Genomic DNA, 23,202 nt, shown 5'->3' with positions numbered 1-23,202 from the left:
CCTCTGCAAGACAGAGATACTGCTTTTCTGCAGCTTGCCTTCTTCATAGTCTGGAATTGGAGAGACGGAGGCACAAGGCATCCTCCACAAGCACAGAACTTTGCAATTGGCTTCGAGGCCAGGAAAAGGACTTGTACCACTGAATTCAAACATCTCAAGTTGGCCAAAAGCCTACACCATTTCACTTGGAAGCAAACCAAGTTGCTTTTACCTGCATGTAGTTTCTTCAACGTCTCATAGGTGAAGAAGCTGAGCCCGGCATACGGAATCACTCCGAGGATGGTTGGTGTAAATCCCCTATACAATGTCTTTAATCCTTCTTCTCGGGATATTCGGATGAAAACATGAACAATATTGCTGTACCTAGTATGTGGACACAAGAAAACCAAATCTGTGCTAGTTAGTGACTGCACACACCAGTAATATTTCCAACAGGGCTTTCTGAAGAATCAACAATTAAGTAACTCAGCTCCAAGCTCATCGAACAGCTCAGAAAGGATTTCAGAAGCCCGTCTGGAAACGGAGAAGCCAGTCACCAGCTCTCCTATAGCCCTATCATAACAAGCTATCCTGTCTGTTAGATCTCTTCCGGAGGCATTGTGCCAGCTGGCCTCCTAAAGAACCAACACACAGGTTTTACTAGTGAGGTCTTTCAGTATCGATCTCCTTCCAGCCCCTGGACTAACCAGGGCTCTGGTCATTTAATCAGTGCTCAGACCCCAGCAGTAAGAGGTTTATTACACCAAAGGCTCTGAGCAAGAAGTGACCCAGAAAATGGGAATAAAGTCATCTGACCTTAAAAGAAAGTTCTGCATTTGTTCGTGGTGCTTGTACTTGCTTTTGTTAGGCACTTACATCTCCTTCGGCGTGACAGCCATTCGAGCACGGACCATATCCAAGGGGTAGGTTAACATGGCAGCCGTTGTGCCTGCCAGAGAGCCAGCAATGAATCGAGGAAAGGGTGTCAGCGCTCTAAAGTAAGGTGAGAGAAGAGACCAAACAGATCACCTGGAGATGGAAATACTATGTGGCTTTTGAGCACGGCTCTACTCTATCTGCTACTGAATCCCTTCCCTGCCTGTGTACTGAAGAGAGGTGGGTAGGTAGGTGGGGGTTGAAACAGCTGTGGTTTGCCACAGCTGTTCAAGATGGAGGCTTAGAGAAAATCTCTGTTGAGGACAGCAAGCCTGACTTGGGGTGTCTCAGACACTACATGCCCAAGAGCAAGAGGCTCAGGCCACACGCACGGCTCAGATAACAGCACAAGGCTGGGTCTTGTTGCTTCTCCTGCAAAGAAAAGCTCTTTGTTTTGCCTGCCCGCTCTCAGCACAGGGAAGTGCTAACTCAATGTCTAGGCCACTTCTTGCTCACGCCTCTAGAAGACAGGGTCTTCTTCTCACAAAGATCTCCCCTGTGCAAGACTAGAAGCCCAGCCTTTTGCTTAGCCCCCTCACACACCCTGTTCTGCGAAGCCATCATGAGAGGGGCTGGCACAACTCTGTACCAACAGAGCTTTCAACTCAGCAGGCCTGCACAAAGCAGAGAAACGTGCTCCCTCCCTACCATCTATGGTCCCACAAACTGCTCCATCCTCCTCTGCAAGGATCAAAGCCGCGCTGCATCTTACTTTCCCTGGAAGCCGTAGTAACTCCCCAGGAGCTGCTTGTACTCTTCGTGCGCACAGAACTGAATGGCGGCGTAAGGGATCACACGGACCATGGTGGCTGAGTTCCCCCGCCAGAGACTCCAGAAGCCTTCATTGAGGTAGGTGCGATAAATCAGCCTGTAGGCTTCCTGCAGGCAACGGATCAAAGGTCAGACAGGGAGATCATGATAAGAGGGAGTCCGAACAATAGAGGGGGAAAAGGTGACCCTATAGCTTAACCTCTCCAAATCCTCCTTCCCACCCCAACCACAGTAAGCTGATATCAGCTGTTTATGCTCGCAATCGTGACTCCAGAATAAGACAACTAAAATGTCTTCTCTGGGGAGACCAAATCAGATACGTTAGAGCGAAAAAGAACTGGAGTCAGGAAGACAGAGTTTTAGATTCAAGACATCTTCATTTTCCCTCTGAGGGTAAGGCACAGAGCTGGATTGCTGTTTGCACAAACCATTTCTCAACCCAAATTAATCTTCTTAGTGTAAGACAGAAACATTTGGATTACACATATTAGCACAGCACACATGGAACAGCTGTAATGCACATGCAACAAAACATTCAGCAAGCCATGACAGCGACCAGCTCCCAAATTCAAATTTCCTATATACTCTGAAACAACTCCAATGGTGGTTGGGGGAAAGAAAGCAACCACTAGAGGTGAAGGCCTAACAAAACAAAGCCCTGAGCAATGCCACAACATTTATTGTCATGTCACAGGTGGAACCTGGAGTATGAACGAGGACTGAGGCCCCTCTGTGCTAGGCACTGGACAAAAACATGAACATGAAAGAGCACTGTCCTAAGAAGTATTATAAACAGTACGGTTTCCAGTCTTTCCCTCCATGCTCTTTCACTATGACTGCTGCTAATAAAACCCAAGCAAGAAAGTTAAATAAATACAAACAGAAGATGCTGTTAGGGCTATTACTACCATTAATCAAACACTTCAGGTCAACAGGAGAGAGACACATCACCTCACCTTGGCAGAAAATCTTTTTGAAGACACTAAAAAAGAAAAAATGAGCATTAGGTCTTGCAATACATTTAGACGGATCAAATAAACCATACAAGCATTTTATCTAAGGGATAAAAATAGAAGCAAAATAATTAATGCAAGAGAAAATTGAGATTTTTTTCTAATAAACAAAGACTTTCCACAGGTAAGTGCTCCCAAACTCTCTTTAGCATACAAGTTCATTTTTCCATCTACTGTTATGAAGAAACTGTTTGTGTCACGCTTCTTAAAGCACTAAAAATAAATGAATAAATAAAAAATTAAAAAAAAAATCAAAACTGCACCGACCACTTATTTTAGTAGAGCATTTCCATGCACAGGTTCCAAACTAATGCCACAATCCAGCAAAGAACGGGTCTGTTTAGTGAGGCTCCACGCAAGAATGGTTTCATCCTAGCAAAACTCAAATGAACACTCAGTTTCTTTTCTTGCATCCATTCAAACTGACAGCATCTCTTTAACTATGTAATACACAAGGCATTTGGAAGCAAGATTTATTTGGCATACAGCAGCTCTGTTTTGTAACATTCCTACAGCAGGAAGGAAACCCAGGCTAAAACCCGAACAGCAACGCTAATGAAACATGGTTCCAATTAAGTGTCTATTGCAGTTTCTTTCAAACTCCTTTGAGACTTGTAACCTCTCAAGTGTATCAAACAATCACATGCAAATACATTTTCACCACGTTGCTCCTTTATGCAATTCAACACTTTTTTTTTTTTTTAAGAAATAAAAACACCTCAATAACCAATTGCAGCTGGCTCTGCAATGGAAAAGAGCTCTTTTCCCTCTCCCACAGGAAAATTCTTCAGTCTCTAGTTCAAGGGACAACCTTCCTACACTCACATGACCCAAAGATGCTTCCCCTTTTCACAGAGAGGGAAGAGGCCCCAGAGTAAAAACCTTTAGGAGAGCAAGAGACTATGAAATCCATTAGATACTAAAGAGTTGGTCAGAACGGGCACGTTTTAATCATACCCTTTGCAGCGAGTTTAATGGGCCAAACCAAACAGGTCTTTTTATAAATGTAGGCCTATACAAATTAAAGGTGATTTATATGGACAGCTGTTGACTCACCCCAGTTCTGCTGTTTCCACCTCACCTCTGATCCTGACATTTCCAACCTTAGATGAACTACAGTGTTTGTTCTAGTGAGAAAGCACAGCACGTACTCATTGCTGCACAAGCATCTGGTCACAGATGCAATCCCAGCCTGCAGCCAGCCCAGGCTTTAGCTCCCTACAGCTTGAACTCCCTGATCTATATCCCCGCTATTCCAGACCTCAGCCCCTGCTATGTTGAGAATGAAAATCATGTCAAATGAAAGTCAATTCAAAATTAAATCTCATCCAGGGATTAGATTAAACCTACCCAATTCATTTAATCTGGGATGTCAACCAGATTTAAAATTCTTGGCCTCACCAAATGTCTACTGTATTAACAGTCTGCACTATTCCCTTTGGGACAATTAGTGTAGCTGACAGTTCCGGCACTGAAACAGGGGAACTGAACAGAGCCCATGATGGGGCTGAATCCCAAATCCTACTAAACACGTGAGAATTTTCTACTCCAATTAGACTCATTTCATTTTCAGTTACACACTTTACGGGTTCCAAAAAGGGCTTTGTAATACAAAGCTAGGTATGCCAGCTTCAATGCTTGTTTCAACTCTAACCAAAACAATTCAGCTGCAATACAATGCAACTCTTAGTAGAAAAGACTGCATACATTTGAGCAGGCATTAGCCTGGCATCCAGCCTTTAGCAAGAAACTCAAACAGCTCAATTACGTCCCTACAGTGTCACCACATCTCCTTATGTTGTTCCTTTCCCTTTCCCACCTTATTTCTCTAAACTGAACAGACACAGAAATCTGGAGTGTTAGCAATCATCCCCTCAAATGCTGCCTTTACAGTGCCTATTTACTCTGTACTCCAAAACTCTCCCTTACGTCACAGAACACATGTGGCCAGCCAACGTTTGTAAGCCACAGGCATCTATCTCTAACCAGTAATATGTGCATCTGTGTTACACTGAAAAAGCAAAACTCTTGCTGACTACCATGAGACTTGGATCCAACAGTACGGGCCAGATGCACAGCTGATTGACACCTGCAATAATCCTACCAAGAATCAAACAATAGGTTTTTAGACTCAATTCATTGTGGTAACGTCACTATTCTGTCTGCATCCTGCCAGGTCTCTGCAGATTGAAGAAGGACAAAGCACTGGAGAACAGGCTGGCTGAACAGATCAGAGAAGCTGTTTTAGATTTTGCTAACAATAAAGTAAGAGCATTTTGCAAAAGCCAACAGGACTCACCTTGAAACATGATTTTTGTTCTATCCAGTGGAGCTACTGCAGTTTTAGCAACAGCACCAGCCAATGCACCAGACATCAGGGAGTTGAGTACTTTTTTTTTCTCCTGGTTATCCTGGAACAAAGCATTGTTTAGTATGACACAGTCAATCCTAAGCAAAAGGTGTAATATTTTTCCTTTCTGCAGTGTTTCCCCCCTCTCAAGGGCTTGGGTCAAAATTCTCTTCAAAATTTCAAGCACAGTAAATTCCTGGTCAGATCATGAAGCACAAAGATTAGACTTGTCTGCCAAGATGCAAAGTTCCAAGGTCTGCCACCTCTTACATGTACTGTTTTCTCCCTATTCAGATTTCTAAAAGCCAAGCCGCTACCTCCTCATGATTTAGGCATGTAGAGAGGCACATTTCTTTCTTGCCCTTCTAGTAACACACAAGCCCTATTTCCACATTGTTCCCAAGATCCTAAGATTAAAACAAGACAGGTTTCCTACTATGATAAATGGAATGGAAGCATTTTTATTCTTGACATTCCCGCCACAGTTCATATTTATAAAGAAGCTATCTTCTCATAACACATGGACAGAAACCAAGTAAATGACTTGAAATCTAACACTGTAAAGGTTACGGACTGAAAGACAAGTCAAGACAAGGCTTAAGAACGTTAACTTTTGATATGCTTCTCATGAAGTGGAGTTAAGATTTTTATTTTTTCAGAATGCTTCACAATCAAAAAGTTAATGTTTATTAACAAAATACATGGTTCAGTTCAATTTTCCCTTTCAGCTCTGCCTGTCTGGTGCTAAATGCAAGGGTAGCCATGCAAGGCAGCACTGCGTGAACTTCAGCCAGAGTTTTGGTCTAAATTAGGCCAAGGTTCAGTGTCACCTTCTCTACCAGTGTTTCTAACAAGAGTCTAGCAACAGCAGCAAGAGCAGGGAAACCAAGACTTATGGCTCTCTTCCCAGCTCTGCCACTAAAGACATAACAAGACATAACCTTGAACTAGGAATGCAGCCCTGCCTGCCTGTCAGCTGTGAGCAATGCCCAGCCTCTTCCCAGAGAGCTGGAACTGCTTGGCCATCCTCAGAGAAAGCAGAAAATTACAATTTTTCTGACTTGCACATACACTACAGCTCTTTCAGGACTCCGCAGCTCAAATTCCATTGAGATGCTTCCTTTGGTAGCCACGCAGCTCTTCTCTCAAACCTACTGCATATACCCAACAATCTTGTGCTCTCACCTCTGATGGGAGATGGGTTGATGTAACTGGCTCCACATCCTGCCGTTTGAAATCCACTTGACCTTCTCTCACACCATTACCCATACCAGTTGCACTTACAAGTGGGCAGAAGAGCTACGGCTCCTAAATTGAAAACAAGAACAAAGCAAGAGTTAGGGTCAAAAGTAGGAAATACACAGGTAGTAAAAAGCTTGTACAGAAAGGAGGAGCGACCTACTCCCAGGGCCATTTTCAGTAGGAAACCTCCCCTTCCAAGCTCCCAGATGAAGAGCATTTCCAGGATCCTAGCGCCTTTTCCTTTCTTTAAGGTGCAAGCATATTTGGGGGGGGGTTGTGCTACGCAAAAACTGTATTCGTATTCACTCTTTTCAGCCCACAAGGAACTCAGCTGCAAGTTACAACATCAAAATATCCATAGTTTCTAGACAGAAGAATCAGATCCTCTTCCATTGCTTACAGTGAGAATTTTGGTTGCTACTCAGTTTGCTTGCTGAGCATCTAGATATTGGAGAAGGCATACAGAAATTTAAAACCCAGCCCTGGAAAATGGAAAAAATAGTCGCAGCAGTAAGTCCCAAAGCCTGCCATAAGCAATTGGAGGTTATTTTAGGAAATAGATAGATCCAATGCCCCACACGTGCCATAAAAGCTATTTTGATGATGCTAGTCATTTGACAAAGCAGCATATCAGTGATTTCAGAACTCCCTTTCTTCACGGTTGCAATGCACATGTGCTTGTAGCTAGTGAATCAGTGCAGTTTGCACAGATGTTTCTTGCTGTGATACATGCTCTCACTTGCCACATGAAAGGCAAGGTCAGTCTAACCTTAGCTGCAGAGTATAAATGCAGAGATTATGCTTTAAGTAGAAGCTATCACTTTAGCATCTAACTCTCTAATATTTCTGCTTTTTATGATGCAATTTTTTCATCCTTAAATATGCAGAAATGAAAGAGCTAAAGTTTGAAAAACTTGAGTTAGCATAGAAAGGTAGCCTCTCAAGAGGCGTGAATCTATTCACAAATGACGTGTGTAACTCCAAAGATCAGTTTTCTAAGCAACAAGCCTGCTCAAATAGCTGCTTTTCCATTCTGTTAGCTTCCTTTCAAGGAATGTGGTATTAGGAAACCTGAATTCCCAAATTGCTCCCCCATTCTGCCACAGCCTTCTCACATGTACTCCAGCAAGTTACTTCACCTCTGCCCATCTCTGATGCCTAGGAAACCTCAGGCACAACAACCTGATTACTTGGAAAGACCGTCTTAAGACTATTGTTTTCCCCCCTTTTTAACAATCTCTAGATATTATATGCTTGTCAGCACCTTTCATACTTGCTGACCTATTTCCCCCCCCCCCAACATTGCTCTCATAAATTAGTGCCAGACTTCACTTTCAAAACCCCTTGGTTGCAGCAGAGATATTAACGCAAAGCCAGAGACAGATCAGCCTTGTCTGTATTCGTGCATGACCAATTTGTGATGATGAAGCTATGCACGACCTGTGCACTCAGTCCAAAGGAGGACAAACACACCTGGGTATCTTTAATGCCAGACATCACTTGCTAGAGCTTTGGGAAGACACATATCAATGCATTTACAACTCCTGAGGGTGTTTTCGAAAAGAGGAGATCGCAGGATGTTGCTCAGAGTAATAACTCAAAATTTTAATGAAAGATAACATCTGATAGACTAAAGCACAGCCTAAACAGCATCAATGTTTGCACTTGAAAAGTTTTATCACGGAAGCTTGGTCACATCAGACCATGTGAACAAAAACTCCTGTAAGGATCAAGACCAAAGATGATTTATAACACTATGGAGCAGAGCACTTCATTAAATTATTCTGAAGAACACAGACTGTTGATTATTTCTAATTACTATGTGCAGTTAGCTCCTTTCCTTCTTATATCACGTACCTGGAAAATATATTGTAAAACAATGCCTTTCAGCAAAAGCAGAAAAGAAATCACAGGTAGAGATGATATCCCTAGCTGTTTCAAACAAAGAAATGTAGGTCACAATATCAGATTTATCTCTACCAAAAATAAACCCACAAAAATAGAAATCGTGCTAAAGAGCTTAAGAATGCAATACACAACTTTATTTTAAAACATGATTTTGAAAGATGATTGAGAAAGAGATGACTAAAAGGAAATTTTAAAAACTAAACTGATGTTATTAAGCCTGGACTTATTTTAGAACACGCACATGCATAAAGATGATATCCATTTACTCAACAATATTCTCTTTGATTCTATTCAGACAAGTTCTTTTTTTATTTTCAGTGCCCAATGCCCTGATCTTACAAACACCTGTCTATATGCTCAGTTTTATGCATTAAAACTGCCCACATGCTTTACATAAATGTAGTCTCTAAACTTGCAGAGGCTTAAATGTAAAAATAGCATTTATTATTTTTATTCACATTTGCTTGCTGCAAAGCAATGCAGCTGTATTTTATTTTGGAGCTGGGCTGGATTCTGATGTCGGTAAGTTATTAACTGAATTCTGGCTGTTATGACCAATAACACACATTGGAGCCACAGAGAACAAAGCTTTGCTTTAAAGTTTCAGTGTGAATTTGTAGTGCCTGGCCATTAGAAGCCAGATATTATTTTGCATATACAGCAATCTGACTCGCTCATTAAGTAATCTACTGAAACCCAACATGGAGCAGCTGGATATTTTTTAAATCCTTGTATTTTGTATAGCTCCATACACAGTCATTACTTATGTTTACAAAGCCACAGGAAACAAGAAAAATATAGCTGCGGATTAGATTTATTTTTTTTATAAAACACTTCTGTGTTATTTATGTTGTAGTTACGCGAGTCCTTGTCACACATCTGGATCCAGAGTCCTCAGTACTACATGCTGTAGAGCAAGCCATTCCCCTAAAAGAATATATAATGAGAAAGCAAAATTGCTGGCGAAGGCAAGTTCAAAAGTTAAAGAGGTTTAATGAGTAACATACACTGTGCTTTTACAACAAAATTCATCATAGTTTATTGAAAGTACAACGCACTTACTCCAGCATCCAGTTTGAACTCCATTGTAAAACACTGCCTGTAACTTAGGCTAATTCACAGACAAAGATTATTTACCAAGTTGCGAAACAGGGAAGCTCAGGCCCTTCGTTTCTGGCAGTGGCATCTTAGACAAACTGATGAAGTTAGCTGCAATAGTCTGTTTTGTGATGGTCCTTTGAGCCCTGAGACTCTTTCTAGGTATCCTGCCCGTGTTCTAGCAATTGCAGAAACATCTGTGCACTAAAACAAGTTTCCTTCCCTGCATACCAGGAGATACACAGAGTATGCTCTGCACATTAAAAACTAGAGCATTGTTAGTCTTTCCCTTCCATTCTCCCAGCTCTCTCTAGCGGCACTTAATGAATACCTGAGCAAGTTCAATCAAGCTGTCAAATTGACTCTCTGACAAGTTAGACATTCTGCTTTTCTTGGTGGTGATTTTGATTAAAAGGACAGGCGAGACAGAATCAAGTTATTCAGATGATAAAAGCAACCTACTAGGGAGAATGTCTTACAGGCAGGTGCCAGTTCATTGCCCAAAGGGGGGTGGGGGTGCAGAGAAAAAAACAGCTCTAGCTGTCCAAGCCACTCGTGAATCCAGCCGTGATGCTATATTTCAGCTATTTCATTTGCACATATTTTAAATTACACAGTCTTAAGATAGTTAGTTCCTCAGCAGAAGAGCCAATGAGTTTCAGCAACCAGCATCACAACTAAGAAATAAGTACAAATGCTCCAGTTAGGGTGTGTACAATTAAAATCACATTGCTAAAGGCTTGCAGACTATTATACATTTCCATTTTTCAAAATTAAACCTTATTTAAAAAGTTTCAGTTCACATCATTACAGCACAACCTGCCTGAAATCCTTCCTTTTTGTATTTTACCAGCTACACACATGCCTTCCTATGGCAGATTAACACCACCAACTTCTAGGAGCTGCAGGAAGGAGGGAGGGAGAAGATCTGGATTTTGCACAAAAAACTCACAGCTGGTGGGGGCAGAAATCACACTGCCCATCCTCTCCAGGCTTCACTAACATCCTAACCACTCCCATTCTGCCAGCACCTAGGCAGACCCGAAACTACCCATTCATAGCAAAATACCTTAACTACAAAACCAGACCTAGTCATTACACTTTTCACATTACAACCTAGTCAGAAAACAGGAGAAGCCTGGGCATCCAGCCCAGAGACTGGCTTGCAACGTGTCATTACCAAAAAACATGTTTGTCTGATACTCTCCAGTGGAATTTAGACCTGTCAAAAAACACTAAGATTTCTGAAAGAATATCATCTATCCAGCAAGAACAGCAGATACGCTGCAAAGCAAACAGGCAGCACCATCAGCTATCTGAATCCAATGGCAGCAATTTGCTAGGAAATGTTTGCTTTTTCCTCGGACAACCCCAGTAGTAATTATAAAAGTAGTTTAGAGCCCTGGACATGGGAGTGCCCTGACAGACAGGTAATGGCAAACCCACACAGTTTCAGCAGGCCACAGCTGCTACAACCTGATGTCCACAAAATACACTGTATTTATATGATAGGCAGAAGAAACTTAGTCCTGCTATCCACTTTTCTCTGATCACTACCAAAAATGAGGAGACAAAACAAGGCACATACAGGAACTTAGAAGACTTTTTTATTCAATAATTAGGGGTTGTGTACAGCACCCACCATACTTACCGCTCACAGACATTACTGTTGCACGAACTTGGATGAAGTCACAGTTCACCTCTGGGGCAGAATTTCAATTTCATTCAGGTAAAGCCACTTGTATAACTCCACTCAGATATGCCAGCTTCCCTCATTATTCAACAGCTATCCAGTTCCTAATTCTTCTTTTTTCATTTTATTATGTTGTTAACATCACTAATGAAAGCGTATAATTAAATTAGGTAAAAAGAAAACCAAAAGAGTTCCTGCAGAACTTTTCACACATTTTCCCAGGCAGGCTGAAGTTAAACAGTACCCAGGGAAGTTGCTCAATTAGATTTCCTTCAATTGTTATTGTTAAACTGAGCAATTGAGCCTGACAGAGAGAGAAATGTGGTAAGAGCAGAGATTACTGCAGCCTTAAATTCACCCTTGGAGCAAAAGCATCACAGAAAATCACAGAAAAAAAGGGCTGAAACACTCAGAACAGGGGGATGAACTATAACCAGATGGCCCCTTGAGGTCCATCTTTGCCTTCCAGTTTGATTAAGCCACTAAAAATCAAAACCAGATACGCCCTGAAGACTCAACTCTCTTCAGTCACATTCATCTTTTAGTTGCATACAGATCTGATCCCAAAACATTAGCTATGAATAGTGCATTGCACTTCTTCCTTTAAAGGTCTGTACAGAAACTGTTAGCATGATTTGAAAGAATCATTGACTAAAAGACTCACTAAATTACAGTGTCTGGAAGAGTTTAATTTTTTTTTACATGCTTTCTTAGCTCCAAAGTACAAAATAAATGCTCCTCCTGCCTCCCTCAGCCAGATATAACTCAACTCTGCCAATAAAACTGAGCATAAATTCTTTGCATGGTTTTAGATTATCTGACTTAAGCCAGCTGTTGAACACTAAGAAATGGTTAAATCTAAACCTCTGCTAGCAAAGCCAGCTGTATTATTCAGAGGAGTCCAGGAGAGTTGCATTTTGAACGAAGCTTGGAAGGCAGGCATGAGCCACAGAGCCAATCTTGGCAAGAAAAAGAACCAGTGCTTCATTCTTCGGTTGCTAAAAGACGACTGTTGCTGGGAACACCTCAACTATGCTTTCCACAGCCAAAAACTGAAGACCAGTTCTTATCTGCAAGACAGACAACAGCTTTATCTGAGGGAGAACAGAGCACTTAAACAAGGAGACTGAATCAAAGGGGCCCTCTGCTGAACCCACTCCATTTATCAGACAGGAATCACCTTCCTTCAGGAACAGAAGGCAGAAAAACAAACAAATCAACAACCACACACACACAAAACCCCAAGCATCCTCCCAGCTTGAATACTCCTCTCAAAAATTATTTCTTAATGGTAGTGTCAAAGAAATGACAGTAAAATATGTATATGACCTCTTGGTCAGCAGGCCTGCTGCACGCCCTTGCAAATACCAGCTTTCCCATCAGTGGATCCTGGATATATTCACCTGAATGTCACCACAGGCATGCACAAGGTCCCAAAGTGACAGATCCCAGCACAGGTGAAATTTTTTAATTCAAACTGCGATTATTTGGAATACAAGCAACCCCCAGTCAATACATGAGCAATCTTTGCCAAGAACTATTTCATCACAGTAACGGATAATTACAATCTCTGCTCTAAGAGCCCAGCAGTTTCAACTGCTATGAAAAAAAGGAGAATAAAGAACTAAAATCTTCCATCATTAAGCAGAACGACCCACAAGCGTGCCAAGCAGGTGTCATTTCCTAATGGCAATGCTTTCCATATTGGCTGTGCAGGGTCATGGTAGACTGCCAGTTACCCACCCCACTGTCTGTTGTACTCACTCTAAATTGTACAAAAATTAATGCAAAGTTAAGCATCAACTCTGCTTAACCTAAATGTTACAGATTCCAATTAACTTTGATTACCTTATAGTAACTCAGGCCTAGCAGCACTAACACATGACAGAGACACACCTTCACCGTTAACTGCACAACAGCAAGAAGTAGATTTAAAGCACAACTAGAGAGCAAAGAACCCCTCCAATACTCGTTTCTTTTCTGACCTGGAATAAGCTGCATTTCAGCTCACCTTTCCATACAAGACAAAACATAATGCCCCTTTAAGACAGCTACCAGGAATACTTGTATATCACCTGGATAACAGAGAACAGCACTGCAGCATGAAGTATTGGTACCAGTTTCACACAAGGAAGGTACAAACCTGAATGCATCTTCCTACAATTAGCAGCAAAGTTATTAGAAGAAAGTTATTCCTGGTTCCTGAGCTTTTTTCTAATAGCAAACCTGTCTGACCTGTACCAAGCCCTTCTGCTTCACCAGGTAACCACACACTCAAGGCTGCACTGGTACTCACCTTACGTTTTAATGCAACCTCTTGAAGCAAAGCTTAACATGCCAGATATGCCTGAAACACCCACTTGCAGTGGGGACTGCCTAAGTCAGTGTACTAGCTATAGCTGCAGGTCAAGCAAAAAGAAATTATTGCAGCTTCTGACTCTACTGCTGGGCTATCAAGAGCTAAAATTCCCCTGCCTGAAGCAATCATTGGGACCAGAGAGTTCCTGCTGAAATCCAACACCAAGGACACTCCCAGTCCCCCCCTCCACAGCAGCTCTCCTCAGGACCGACATTCAGAAGTCCTAAACAATGACTTTGACTTGCTGAGAGAAAGAAAAATAAGTGTTGAGCATCCATCGCTCTAGCAGGATGTAAAGATGCTCAGAGTTACCTAGAACCCAGCCCCGGTGGTTTAGACACCCTATCACACGACTATTTTTAAATATATTCACCCACAGGTTGTTGGTATGATTATACCAACCCTCTAGTACCCTTATTACACAGTCTCTCTTCCCTCAGCCATTTTCCAACACCCACAGACATCTCTTCTGTTCCTTTACACACACACCCTTCTCCCAAACTAGAGTCATTTAAAAACCAGAATGTTTTCAAAACACTCTAAATTCATCAAACCACAGAAAAACATTGGAGGAGTGCACAACCTCCAGAAAAAGCTTTGCAGTTAATGTGACCGTGATGCATAAGAACCCAACACAAAAAAGAGCCAAGTGACAGCAGACTCCAAATCCACTCTATGCAGTTTGCTAAATTAACAGCCAACAGGAAAAACACAGTCAACAAACGCAAACACATCTTCAGCTCCTCCAAACTTCAGGGGAGTGCAGGTTTAAGGTCAACAAAGCAACTGCAGCACCAACTGCTACGCCTGCGGTACAGCAAGCTACGCGTTCGCACGCAGCAGAGAAGGTGGCATAGCGTTTATTAACCCTGCACAATCATTCCCAGAGTTTTCCATGTGTCTTTTTACGTTACAATTTAAACCCTAACCGAGGCGGTTCTTCCATTTTCATATCTGAAGGCAAAGCAGGAAAGTCACCCCTGCTCTGCAACTTTTTGCTTACGCTGAACTAGGATAGAAGCAGAAGACATGGAGAGCACTTCATTTAATGCCTTCCACGCCCTCTGGTACCTACCTCTCAGCAGAAAAACACAAGCTTGCCTCATTCTCGGGTTCACATCAACTTAAAAACCAAAACAAACCAAGAAAATCACACCTCGCATCGAAGCGCGCATCTGGGGACTCGCGCTCATCTGAGCCCAGCTTTGACCAACAGACTTTGAAGCGAAGAAGCAGCCTGATGGGCTTGACAGAGACACCCGCCTCACCCCCGAGAAGCGGGACAGGCAAGCGAGGCAGCAGGCAGGAGGCGGGGGGGGGGGGGGGGCAGAAGCAGGCAAGAGGAGCAGCGGGACAGGTTGGCAAGGTGGAAGGACAGGCAGGTGGTCAGGCAAGATGGCCAGCGGGGCGGGAAGAAGGCAGGCAGGGGCCGGGAAGGCAGCCTGCGGGCAGCCGGGCAACGCGACCCGGGGTCGGGCTGGGCCTCCGGCGCGGTGCCGCAGCTCGGCGGTGACCACGGTTAAGGCCGACACCGTTCTGCTGCGGCGAGGCTCCAGCCGTTTCCCCGAATTCCCGGGCAAGAAGGGGACGGCGAAACCCGGCCGGAGAGAGCCAAGAGCCCCACCGGGACAACACGGAGAGAGACCGGGGAGGTTGGGGGGGGGGGGGGGCGAAGCGGCGATGACCCCCGCGGGAGGCCGCGGCAATGTCACCCGGCCCCGCGCGCCGCCACACGGTCCCGGGGCCTCCCCGGTCCTCAGGAGCGAGGCCACGGCGATGGGCGCCCAGGTCCCTGTCAGCGCCCGCCGCCGGGGCGTGAGGGGGCCCGCACTCACCGGCTCAGCTCCGCTCCGCGCTCGGCGCCGCCTCAGCCGCTGTCTCCCCCGCGGCCGCCAGGCCTCCCCCTCCCCCGCTGCGGCCGCCGTGAGGCGGGGCTTGCGCTAACGGACGACCAATAGCGGCGGGATGGGGGGAGTACGGTGCGCGGGGAGTGGCCGCGCGTCCGCAGATAGGCGGCGGCGTCAGCCAACCGGTGCCGGGAAGAGGAGGGCTGCGCCGGCCGGAGGGAGGGCGGAGCGCGGTATGAAGTGGGTGGAGGGAGGAGGCGGGGCGCGCCCGGCGCAGGGGCGCGCAAATCCCGCGCAGGGCCTTGCCCGGCTCTACCTGCCTTCCCCCGGCTGCCCGGGTCCCCCCCCACCACCACCTCCCCGGCTCCTGGGGCAGCGAACCGTGCCAGACCCCCGTGCCATGCCCGGCCCCGGTGTCCCCCGAGGGCAGGATGCCGTGCCCGGGCTGCAGCTGCGTCCCAGCTGGGCTCTGCCCAACAGCCCCCTTCACCCCCGGGTCGGTCCGTTCCCCACAGCCCCGTCAGGTATTAAAACCAAGATACTGCAGCTACAAGCAGCTCAGCGTTATACCAATGCTTGTTTAAAGTGGAAGGGAGATAAATCCAAGCTTTCCTGCCGCTGTGGTGGAACCCCATGTTTGATTTTCCCACCCTAAGCCTCGGTGCTTCTTCTCACTTACCCGAGAGCTAGGCTCTACCCAACGTGCTCCCCAGAGCAATCAGGCTCTCTCTCCAACACAGGGCACCCACAGGACTTAGGACCTCAGGGTCTCTTCATCAGCTCTTCTTGGCCGCTCTGCTACAAAGGAGAGGGGCACCTTCACTGGAGGAGCTTGGCGAAGAGGTCAGAGCAGCACGCAAAGACACCAAGCTTCTCGCCCAGCAGGAAGAGAGGAGACCCAGGCAGCCTCTCCTCAAACACTCTCATGGGGTTAGAGGCCTTTGAAGAACACAATGACCTTTGCTATCTGCTGGCAGATAGCGCGGGGCCAAAGGAGGCTTTACTTACAAACTCATCACACAGGCATTTCCACCACCTTTCTTTTCCTGCCTCAAAAAGGCTCCATAAAGAGCCAACCACCCTTGTACATTTTTATGTTTTATAGGGTCAACATTTCTACAGAGAATATCACATTAGAAAACATCCACTCAAGTACAACATCAGTAGCAGCGCAGGAGGAAGGTTCAGGACCAGAGCAGGGCTAGTAACAACACAGCCCAGCAAGAAATAGGGGCACACGGAAGCCTTTAGCTGAGCCTTCAGAGCCTTTCTGGATGTTTCACCTCCCCTGTTTTGCCCCCAAGTCCACAGCTGCCTTCAGACCACGAGGCACACGGCCTCTTCATTAAAATTACAGCACCCTTGGATTCAGGGAAGCACCGCCCTGCTAAGAGATAACCAAAGCCCGGGCTCCCTGGTGCTGGCTTCCTGTATGGTACCACTGCCAGTTTGTCCCTGCTTTGAAACTGCCATCCTCGCAAGCAGTCCCCTCCCTGGCGCCCCAACTTGCTCATCTTGCTGAAAGAGAACATGAACTTTCCTCCTGGATGCAAATGGCAACATCAAAGTACGTTGCTTTGGGCCACGCTATCCAAAATGCTTACTTTGCTTTTGTTTAAAATGTTATGTTGGCTGAAAATCCAAACCGAAGCAGCAACACAGAATATGGTCAGCAGTAAAATAACAGCAGAATAGTACAACAGGACAGAACACATTCACAAATGATGGGACTTGTCCTCATCCATCCCGTTAACCAGATCAGGCTGCTAGCCTCCATCGGCAGAGAAACAAATCAGAACCAGCTGCCATGGTACGTACCAAACTCCTATCAGGAAAGAGCCGCTTTTGCTCTTCCTGTATAGAACAGAGCATGTGGGAACAGCCCCGTTCTGTACACAAGGAACATACATAACAACAGGGGGGAGCAGATCATCTTCAGGCATTAGATGATTCAGGGAATGATTACTACACAAGAGTTGATTTGCCGCCTGTGAATGCATAAAGCCATTGCAGCTGTAGCTCCCAATAAAAAGTTCACTGCAGCCTCACAAGCCAGGCATTTGCTTCAGATATTCCAGTTCAATGTAACTGTAAATTAATCCATGCCACTTTGTTTTCCCCCCTTAGGTTTCATGTACATAGATGTCTTGAAGCTCCATGGCTCAGTGGAGTGGAGATTCACTGAGCTAGGCTTCCCTTCTGACCTGTCCACAGCTCTCGGAGCTCCACTTTGCAGCCAAGATCCCGCAGTGCGGCTTTGGCCACGTCATCGCAGTCCCTGTGTGTTGCACGAGCTTCTGTTATTAGGTTCTCAGCTCCCATATCTAAGATGGGCTGAGAAAAGTCCCGGCTCCGGGAGACCAGGTTGCGGATCAGCATGCAAGCCTGTTTCTGAGGAGAGAGATAAATGAGAGATATTAGCATCTTTCGTAGGGAAATACCATCCGTGTAGGATGCTGGCATGCACAAAGCAGAACTGGCTTCACATAAAGAACTTTTTCTGGGCAACTAAATATGAGATGCTGTAGACAGCAACAAACTATTTCCTGGAAGAATAAATCCATGGACAAAAGCATGGCTATTTCACAAATGGCCGCTTTTCAAAGTTTATACAACAAAACCTCCTGCTTCTGTGAGAACACCAGCAAATCACAAACACCAGCCAGGCAATCCCAAGTATTTCTTTAAAGAACAGCTAAGACAGAATTCTCCAATTACAGCAGACTCATCTTTCCATCACCTTGTATGCTGTTCCAGGCACCTTCCCTGGCACTTAGCTTAAACTACTCTTTGAGAAAAATATTGTCTATGGTATTTTAATACTCTGGAGAGCAGAAAAGCGGACACAGAGCCTACTGAGACTTGCAGGAAAACCAGAGGCTAACTTCTTGCCATGTAGGTGTTTTATTCGACTTTGGAGAATAGATGGCAATGTCTCTTATAGGACAGATAACATCATAGCACAGGGTGGGTCTGAAAGAGCCTATCCTTATCCTGCTCCGTGAAGGAGGGGGAGGAGAAGTAATGCCTGGAAGAGAAGCATGGCATTTCACAGTCACTTGAAGGTAAATTCAGGTGGGTTTGAAACCCAAACTAAATTTTGCTCCGATCACATCACAGTGACAGGGAGTCCTGCATTTAGATGCTGCATTCCCAACATACTCAGAACCTTTTCGTATTATCAAGTAAAGGACAAAATCCCAATGAAGTGGTGAGCACAGCCAACACCAATCCTGAATAAATAATCAAGTGCTCTGAGGCAAATACCTGTACAGCCACTTCTCGTGGGTGTGCTTTCATGGCCTGAAGAGCTGCCAACGCCCCTCCACCTTCCATGATGACATTACAGTTCTCGGGTTTGCGCAAAGCCAACATGCACAAGGCTGCACAACCTTGCTCACAGATCTGCAAGATAGAGAGACACTCACTGGCTGAAAATGTTGCTTTAAAGAAAAAAAAGTGTTTGGAGTTTGTTTCCTTTTCTGGCCGTTTTTAAATTTTTTTATTATTTTTTTTTTTTTTTTTAAAGTTTCTTCCACTGAAACATGCTGCTTCTCTGGCATGTAAAGCAAGTTTTACACCCAGAGGTGCAAAACACTGTATCCAGTATCCATCTGATTCAGGAACAAGAAAAAACCCTAATATATTAGAGTGGACATACCTTTACATTTACACAAATATTTGCCAAAGCATGCACTTAGCCACTCCACAACAACAGGATGTTAAAGGTTTAATCAATTGCTCAGTTGCAATCATTTAATAACTATACTTAGAATATATCTGCTCTCAGCATAAGTTGTTTATCACCAGTCAGAGCAACGCTGTGGGTTGCTCCCTACACAAGACAGGTTACACTGCTACATTATGCAGCCCAAACCTGATCTCCATTCCCAGCCCTGGAGGGACTCCATCAACCACTTAGGTGCGTACCTGAGGGTTGGCAAGGTGATGGCTTATAGCGAGTACAATAAGGTCTGTTCCCCCAGCATTAACGATGGCATCTTTCACGTCGTCATTACCTGCAACCGCTCGGATGGCGCTCAGCACCTGCTTTACCACATCCTGTGTTCATCAAGAAAAAACAGCTCAGAAAGCTGCAGAGAAAGGTTTACAGGCTTTTGAAAGCCAACCAGAACATCCCCCAGCAACTCCATTCAAACAGTTGTCATTCCCAGTTTTGAACAGCAACACTATTCTCAGTCACTCACACCTCGGACACACTTTCTTGCTAGAGTAAGAAGGAACCTTGTTAGTTTGGCAGAGGTTTTCAACGAAGCTTAAAGAATCAAACATCAGCCCTCTGGGACTCAAGCATCTAAATCCTCTTGAATCTCCTCTAGCGAGATTGATGGAAAACCAGAAGCTCAGCTTTTCTGGGAGCAAGCACAGTTCTGTTCATGGAGCGTGGAGAACAGAGGGCGTAACTATGAGCAAGGGGCTCAGAATTACTGTGTTCTTGTCTGACAGGGCACATGTGACCTAGTTCCATATATAAGGCTGTAAATAGGGATCAATGGTTGGGGTTTCAACCCTAACTGCACCTAAAATAATGCATAGTCTAAGGCCCATTCACAGCCAGGACTTTAAACTAGAAAGCACGCCCTGCTGTATTACTTCCACTCCCAAGTACACTTTACATCACTCACCGGATGGTCAATGCAGTCAGCCAGTAGCGCCACCATAAAATTTAAGCCGCCAAGATCCACAATTTCTTGACAGAATTCATTCCTGACAGAGAGGCGAGAAAGGGTGGCACAGAGTTCACTGAGAACACTGGAGTTATCTGTGAACGCTGCAGAGGAAAGATGATGAGTAACTATGAGCAAGGAGGGGTGCCGCAGAATCAAGGTGTTTCACTTTGCTTCATTAAAGAAACACAGGAAACAGTGTATTTCACTTTCTATATTAAAACAGCACAGATGACGTCCTGTTCACTCTGTATCTAGACTGAGACAGAACATCTTTTCTTGGCAAGAATGCAGCACCTCAGCAGGGATAACGTGCCTGTAAACCTGCACTGGGCTGTAAAATACTTCCTAGACAGACTGACAAAGAGCTCTGATAACTGCCACCTTGGTGCTGCTGCTAGCCTCTGGAGAGGTCATATTATTTTTCTCTCTCGGGGCATATTTCATCAAAAGAATTAAACATCACTTAGTGGCAAATTTCTGAATCATCTCTGGGGAGCTTCAAGTTATGACAAAGCGCAGTTTTGAGATAAGAAAGCACAGATAATTCAAAATTAGGATCAACAATCATGGGGTTAATTTTACCTTTTGCAGCTTCGATGAGGACTCTCAACCCATCGTTTTCCAACACAATCATTTTAGCATGATCATGAGCATGACCAAAGGGCACACGGATGTCATCATCAAATGTCATGACCCTGAGCGCTGAGGAGGCCGTTCGGACGACATCGGCACTGTCTCCGTGCTGGACTATAGCTCCAGTCAGAAGTGGCAGAACCCCACCTTTCACAAAGTCCTGACGATTCTGCTCATGTTTCAGACAGGCGTGCCGAATGCATCGGATCCCAGCCAGCGTCATTTCCGCATCGTCCCTATATTTCTTCAGAGTGTGTAGCAGTAGATCCTGGCCAGCGGAGTCAAGTAGGTCTGGCTGCCCATCCAAGATGGCAGACAGCGTATAAAAGGCTTTCAGCATTAAATTTCTGTCTCCTGAAGCCAACTGGCAGGCAGAGAATACCACAGAATAGGCACCATTCTGCCCAGCCAGGTAGCGGAAAGCCAGCTGTTCTTTGCACTGATCAGTGAAGACCACTAGCTGCTCAGCCATCTCAGCAAGATCAGAGTCAGCAACAGCTCTCCCAAGGGAATCTAAAGTCTAAAGAAGAGACCAATAGTTAATTTTTGATCTGAACTGTGAAGGAACAAGAGCAGTTCTTTATAGTCATCCAAATTTGTTTATTTATAATAATAGTATTCTCATAAATTTAAAATTAGTTTGACATATCTAAGAAATGGCTGTCTTGAAGAGCAGCGTTTTGTCTTCACACACAGAACCCTTAGAGGAATCTGTACTTCTGCCACCACTGGCAAGCCATCACTGCATGCCAGTCTGACCACCAGTGGGTGAACTGGGTCCAACCAGCACAATTCACAGGGGTCAGTGGTGCACGTGAATACTTTTAGTCTTGCTGGAGAGGGACCATATTCAATCTTTTCACCTACCCTCAGAAGAGCTAGCTAACAGCTACCACTTAGGTAACTTGTATTTCTTTCATTAAAGTTCTTCTGTGCTTTGACTTTACCTGACAACAGGAGAATCTGCTTCTAAGTTATGAAAGGCAGCCTCTCCATTTCCTAGGCAAGAAATGCTGGCATTTTGCTCTTTACACAGATACTGCCACTGAAAAGTGCAAGCTAGCTCTTTGAACTTTCATATTATTCCTAGTTTGCAGAATAGATGGGATTAAGTGCTTGTCGAAGAGCTCACAGAGAAATGGGACAGAGGCAGAAGTAGAAGGTATGTCTCATTATTCTCAGTCTATTACTTAAACTATTATATAACCCTGATCCTTAGAAGACAACATAAATTTGTGCTCCTACCAGCAAAATTTCATGCTTTTGCTTTTGACCATTTTCAGAGGCAGGCTGCCGCACAGCTTTCACAATATTGCTTAGGTCAACACCTAAAAGGAAAAAGAAAAACAAGATTAGTATTAGTTACAGGAGCTTGGGAAAAATTTGTCAAGTTAACCACAGTCAACAAAGATGAACTTATTGTAAAGCACAGATCAATGCACAAAGATGCTGAAATGCTGCTGAAGTTCTAACTATAATGGTCAAATATGTCCTGGAACAAAGCCTCAATTCTAGCTAAATGTCAACTGGGAAAAAAAAAAGAGTTTAATCTCATCGACAAAATTGCACCCTGCAGTTTCACTCAAAGCAGTTTTTCAGTCATAATTACTCCATGAAACTAGGTTAGCATTAATAGCGTCTGTGTTCCACTTCGCAAAGGCTTCTTTTCAACACTGGATGATCGATCTTTGCATGCAGGTTCTCTTAAATTTTAAGATACGCAAAAACTCAGTCTGTAATAATCTGAACTGCAAAAGCAGATGAATTTACAATACCTTGGGACTCAAACTGCTGCACAGCTTCTCTCACAGCCTCTTCTGGATCCATTTCAAATTCTGTAATGTTTTCTTGCACTGCATCATCAAATGTTTCCTGCGCAATCTGTTTCGATCCCATTTTACTCGAACGGGATAAACTGCCTTCTTGTCCTGTCATTAAGATAGTCCACAACTAGTTTTGGTACAAAACCTTCTTAAGTTAATAAAAAACCAAAGGAAGTGATTTGCTCTTTTTCAAAAGAAAAGCACGGAACTCGAAAGCAAAAAATATATGGTCAAAGGGATGACTTTTTTTTTAACGGGCTGAAACATAACAATTAAAAGGAATAAAAAGGAATGTCAGAGGCCCAGGATTTGGATCTGGAACCCGCTATTGTTCTGCTGCGGATGGCCGTTTTACCGTGACACGGCTCTCACTGCACCTCGCCTGCCACGGGCGCACGGTGGGCAGCCTGCCCGGACACACACAGCCCTGAGACCCCACACGCTCAAGGGCTAACACAGCCCAGAGCCCCTTGGCCTGTCTCCGTCCCCGTTCCCGCAGTGAGCCCCAGTTTCATCCCCCTCAGCAGGCCCAGCCATCCACCTGGATCCCGCCCCTCAGTCTTTCGGCGAGGCCTGCCCCGGAGAGGGCCCAGGAACCGGGAGCAGGTACTGAGGGAGCTCCCAGGCGCGCAAAGGGCCTCGATTCTCCTCACAACCCACCTCAGTCCCTCGCCGCCCGCAGCGCCGCTCCCTGAGGGGCTCCTCCCGCCTGACAAAGAGCAACGCGCTGAGAGGACCGGCCCTACTCGGCCACCGTACACAGCGGCCGGGCCCCGCTACCCTCCGGCCCCGCCCACCGCTGGCTCAGCCCTCTCACTGCGCATGCACCAAGGCAAAAAGTCACGCCCGTCCCCCTCAC

At 45.0% G+C, this 23,202-nt stretch overlaps 3 protein-coding genes across 6 annotated transcripts in view; 1 reads left to right on the top strand and 2 right to left on the bottom strand.

Annotated features, from left to right (window-relative positions):
- Positions 1-17,488, bottom strand: part of SLC25A42 (solute carrier family 25 member 42) — a 22,707-nt gene extending 5,219 nt beyond the window's left edge. Inside the window, exons 1-7 of one of the 3 annotated variants that reach the window (XM_049809467.1) lie at positions 17,401-17,488; positions 6,235-6,357; positions 4,999-5,110; positions 2,643-2,668; positions 1,628-1,794; positions 856-972; positions 212-363 (exon numbers count right to left, since the gene is read on the bottom strand). In XM_049809467.1, coding sequence (XP_049665424.1) covers positions 212-363; positions 856-972; positions 1,628-1,794; positions 2,643-2,668; positions 4,999-5,110; positions 6,235-6,318 — 658 coding nt within the window. In that variant the 5' untranslated portion in view covers positions 6,319-6,357; positions 17,401-17,488. Of the gene's footprint in view, positions 1-211; positions 364-855; positions 973-1,627; positions 1,795-2,642; positions 2,669-4,998; positions 5,111-6,234; positions 6,358-15,184; positions 15,304-17,400 lie in introns of those variants that run through there. The other 2 variants (XM_049809466.1, XM_049809468.1) reach the window with 2 other exon arrangements.
- Positions 1-23,202, top strand: part of SUGP2 (SURP and G-patch domain containing 2) — an 86,879-nt gene that overhangs the window by 51,972 nt on the left and 11,705 nt on the right.
- ARMC6 (armadillo repeat containing 6) lies at positions 15,859-23,202 on the bottom strand. 2 transcript variants are annotated; one of them, XM_049809464.1, is made up of 9 exons: positions 23,004-23,202; positions 22,296-22,448; positions 21,766-21,848; positions 20,470-21,040; positions 19,843-19,988; positions 19,127-19,258; positions 18,464-18,601; positions 17,401-17,587; positions 15,859-15,994 (listed from the first exon to the last, which is right to left on the bottom strand). In XM_049809464.1, exons 2-9 carry the CDS (start codon positions 22,414-22,416, stop codon positions 15,951-15,953), a joined length of 1,422 nt encoding a protein of 473 aa, XP_049665421.1. In that variant the 5' UTR covers positions 22,417-22,448; positions 23,004-23,202; the 3' UTR covers positions 15,859-15,950. The 2 variants fall into 2 exon arrangements, with proteins under 2 accessions (XP_049665421.1, XP_049665422.1); XM_049809465.1 differs by lacking the exon at positions 15,859-15,994 and having other exon boundaries at positions 16,047-17,587; positions 23,004-23,200.

The sequence above is a fragment of the Accipiter gentilis genome, chromosome 8, assembly GCF_929443795.1.
Source record: "Accipiter gentilis chromosome 8, bAccGen1.1, whole genome shotgun sequence".
Taxonomy (NCBI): Eukaryota; Metazoa; Chordata; class Aves; order Accipitriformes; family Accipitridae; genus Astur; species Astur gentilis.
This window is presented reverse-complemented; position numbering and strand designations above follow the sequence as displayed.